Source organism: Echinococcus granulosus (genome assembly GCF_000524195.1).
Source record: "Echinococcus granulosus chromosome Unknown EG_S00140, whole genome shotgun sequence".
In the NCBI taxonomy this organism is placed as follows: domain Eukaryota; kingdom Metazoa; phylum Platyhelminthes; class Cestoda; order Cyclophyllidea; family Taeniidae; genus Echinococcus; species Echinococcus granulosus.
In genome coordinates, this window is record NW_020170520.1 from 165,984 (window position 1) to 169,759 (window position 3,776).

General features: G+C 38.8%; 1 protein-coding gene across 1 annotated transcript; it reads left to right on the forward strand. All coding sequences in view use genetic code 11, as the record gives it.

Annotated features, from left to right (window-relative positions):
- Nucleotides 1–2,422: 2,422 nt before the first annotated feature.
- Nucleotides 2,423–2,735, forward strand: EGR_09280 (hypothetical protein; the record flags this gene model as incomplete). Its single annotated transcript, XM_024498529.1, has 2 exons — nucleotides 2,423–2,534; nucleotides 2,626–2,735. The coding sequence occupies 2 exons, from the start codon at nucleotides 2,423–2,425 to the stop codon at nucleotides 2,733–2,735; spliced, it is 222 nt and encodes a 73-aa protein (XP_024347073.1).
- Nucleotides 2,736–3,776: the final 1,041 nt, after the last annotated feature.

Sequence of the window (3,776 nt, forward strand, 5' to 3'; positions counted from 1 at the left end):
TGTCTATATAGGGTTTTTGCCTATAGGGGCTGGATTGTTTAAAAATCTAATAATCAGTCAAGCTAAAACAATGCTTAAAGGTGAACTTCGGTCCTCCATATCTGCCCTTGGTTAGAAAATTACATACATTTCTTATCAAACCATCTTGCATCGAAATAAAGTGCTGTTCTCAGTGTACTGGATTATTTATAAATGCATGAGTAGGCTAATGTAAATAGAAGCTAAAGTACCGCCTCCGTTTAGATAAGGTGATTTCATGAACAGTATTTCTGATATGATTTGTTCTTGCGACTTGGTGTAAGTCGCGTTTAGCATCGTAGTTTTTCAGTTTATCACATGGCACATCCAATAGTTGCTATTTCAATTAGCCAGTCAGAGGACCCATAGTGGGGGGACAAAATAATTACTCTAAATGGCCTTTACGTCTACTCCCAGAATCTTTCTTGAAATCTCAATAAAATCTCAAAGAAACCAGACGTTAAAACTAAACAGATGTAAATATTAATTTTCAATTCTTTGGCTGATCCTAATGGAAACCATAGGTAGTCGTGGTGCCCTTCTCTTCATGCGGCAGCTCATAAAGATCACTAATAAACAGTTTATCGATTTCATACACTGACAAAAATGTAAGCACCGGACTTCACTGTTCAGCCAGTAATGGTTATCCGTATTACATAGAAATACTTTTGGAAGAAGGGAACTTGGCCTAATGTAACAAGTGAGGTTGGTCTCACTCCTTTAAATCAAGCTATTTACTGCTGGCGCACTAGTGTTTTTAGCTTTTAACTTTTTATGGTGTTAGTAGAGTCTACAAATTGCATGAGATGCAAATTGTGCTTAATCATGCTATTGCCGAGGCATGTGTATTCATACATAATTTTCTTTAAGTTAGGCAACTGGTTATTTTGTTCATCACTGGCATAACTACCTGCAAAGCAGCTTTCGCACATTATATATTATCAAAATATTACGAAAAATGAATTTCATATAATGAACATGCTAACCTTCCAACTATTCTCTCCCGCCTACAGCACTAGTTGCTACAAACAGGGTGAGCTATAATTGGACAAGATACATCTTGGTCACTAACTCCCTCTCAACTTTTCCAGATGTTTCCATGTTGCGCTTGAGCGGGCCTCATTTAATGATCTCTGTTTACTAGTTTGGCTGTTACTCATTTATGCGGATAACACCAACTACTCAGACATTTTCGTGAACCTACTTTGTTTTTGCAGTAGCTTGTGAACGATGCGTGCCTGTCCTTACATACACTACTTCCAATAGGAAGGATGTTGAGGACCAGGACATGGGGGGCTGCATGCCACTTATGCTTGCAACATGGTCAGTAGAAGTTTTCTGTGTCAACTGAGACCCTAGATTTGGCGTAGGTAGAGCACCTGATGATGCCTTGAAAAGCCCTATTCTCAAACAGTTTTTAGTCGACACTTATGCGAAACTCCATTCGACCCGACCCAGGGCATGTTTGGAAATCGTTCCAAAGCTACATGAACTTCAGAGGAACAGTGCCATGTTTTTAAAGGGACACTTCTTGCCACTCAACAGGGTAGATTGAGAAACTGTCTACCTATTCAATAATGGCACACACAAAGTATGAATGTGCGAAAGGCTTTAGAGATGCAGGTATAGGTAAAACAGCGGTAATGGTCATAATTCCTGTCTTCGCTATCGTTAAGTTTACAGCGAAATAATTAACACCATGGATAGAATAGGGACTCCATCGTGCCCCAGACATCAACATTACCACTCTCAAAAGTAGACTTTCATGGCACATTTCTTACCCCATACTTCAGACAATCACTTTCAGATTAGTCCCATCAAGTAATGCACAAATTACTGATGGAATGAAATAGTATCACATGCCAAGATTTTTATACATAGTAGAAGCAGGGGACAACCAGAATGTATTAAATAGATTTGGAGGCATGTCGCTGATATGTGTGCAATGGCATTTCATGAAAGTCCCTTCTATAAGGTGACCGATCCCATAAACCAAATTGTCACTTCTCCATATACATATAAAATAGCACTTTTGTCTGACAGAGGTACATGAATATCCCCCTTTTAAATGTCTAATGAGTGTCCTATTTGATAGACATTAGTGCCATCGGAGAAAGCAAAACCTTGAAGTCATAAAAAGGCGTAGTAAAACAGCGACGTTTGTGTTATAGAAGTGACACGAGATGGTTGGGTTTGATGGATGGACGTGCTCGTATTAAACCGCATGTGCTTAGGACACATAAAAACAAAATCCAACCTGAGGGTTAAAACACTCGATACCAAGACATCAGTGGGAACCCAACTACCACGTGCCAAATGCGCTGTAATTCAAATAGCAATATCACTTGTTATACATAGATATTTTTTATTCACTGGTGTCGCCAATGAAATGGTGTTGCTCATAATGATAGGGATTGCTCATTCTGTCTACACCAATGCAGGTGTAAAGAGGGAAAAGACCATTGAGCGGGAAGAAGGTGATCCATTTGTGGTGAGACAAGGTTGGGCAAGTCATGGTAAGGTAAAGCAATCGTGTAGGCTACCCAAAGTTGTCAGGACCTATATCCTAAGTAAAGGCATCAAGTCGTCCAAATTATTATTATCCAGCTCACTGGTCTTATAGCACGACCACGGCGGGACACCTGCTCCACCGGTATCGCTATCTTATGGGAGAGAATGTGGCACTCACCTGGCAAATCAACGGTAAATCGTGCTAGCTGAAGCGCTGGTTGTGTAGTTGGTGACCAACTAAAGCTAGACGCCCAACCGGATTGTGACAGTACTAGCAGGTAACTAAAATATAAAAGTGAAATTAAAGATATCAGTATGTTTGGCTTCAGGAAAAGGAGAAGATCAAAGATACCCTTTAAGATACCGCCATCTTGAATTTGATATTGAAAGTTATTGGAGGTGGCTGATATTAAAATTCAACTGAAATGACATACGGATACTGCCTCAACCAAGGAGTAAGATGAATTGACCAGGAGCCGAAAAGAGACCTAAGCGTTCAATCTGCTCATTTCCGTTTCAAGAATACAAAATGTGACAGCAGTAAATCAAAGCTGGTATTAAAATTTTGCCTACTCTTTTTCTGTCCACTTCACTGTTAGATTCATTACAGGCTATTCTACTAATAGATTTACCTTGACTTCTCAATGCTGACTTCATATACTTGCACAGTGCACATTTCATAGAGGTTGTGCATTTGAAATATTAAGCTTTGCGAAGATCACTCATTAAAATGTGGAAATTTTCGCAAACAAAACAGCCTTAATTAAGGATGACCTAGTCGTCCTATTCTAACATAAAAATGGTGAAAAGGATTTCTCACAGTTAATTTCTTCAAATTGGACTTATGTTACTTCGAGCTCTAGGACAAATTAAAGATTTAAACTTTTGACGAGCGATATTTTAGGCGCATGAATAACCAAATTAACTAGTCAGTTATAAATAGAGTCTCTCCAGACATAACCATATCACAAAAATTACATAATGACATAGCAAAGATAGATAGTTATGTTGATGTTACATCCCAGGTTTCACATTTGTGGCTAACCCTAATGTGTCTATCTTTAACTTTAAGTTTCGTTGGTTATGCACATCCCTAAAGCTATACACGATTTGGTCATAAGAGGCAAATGCCTCCGAATGAGGCTAAAATTGACGGACTATTTTATGCCGCAGCTTCATTTCACACTGTGATCCAAAATAAAATATTAAGTATGAATAGAAAGAAGCGGCAACCTGCATGTTGAATT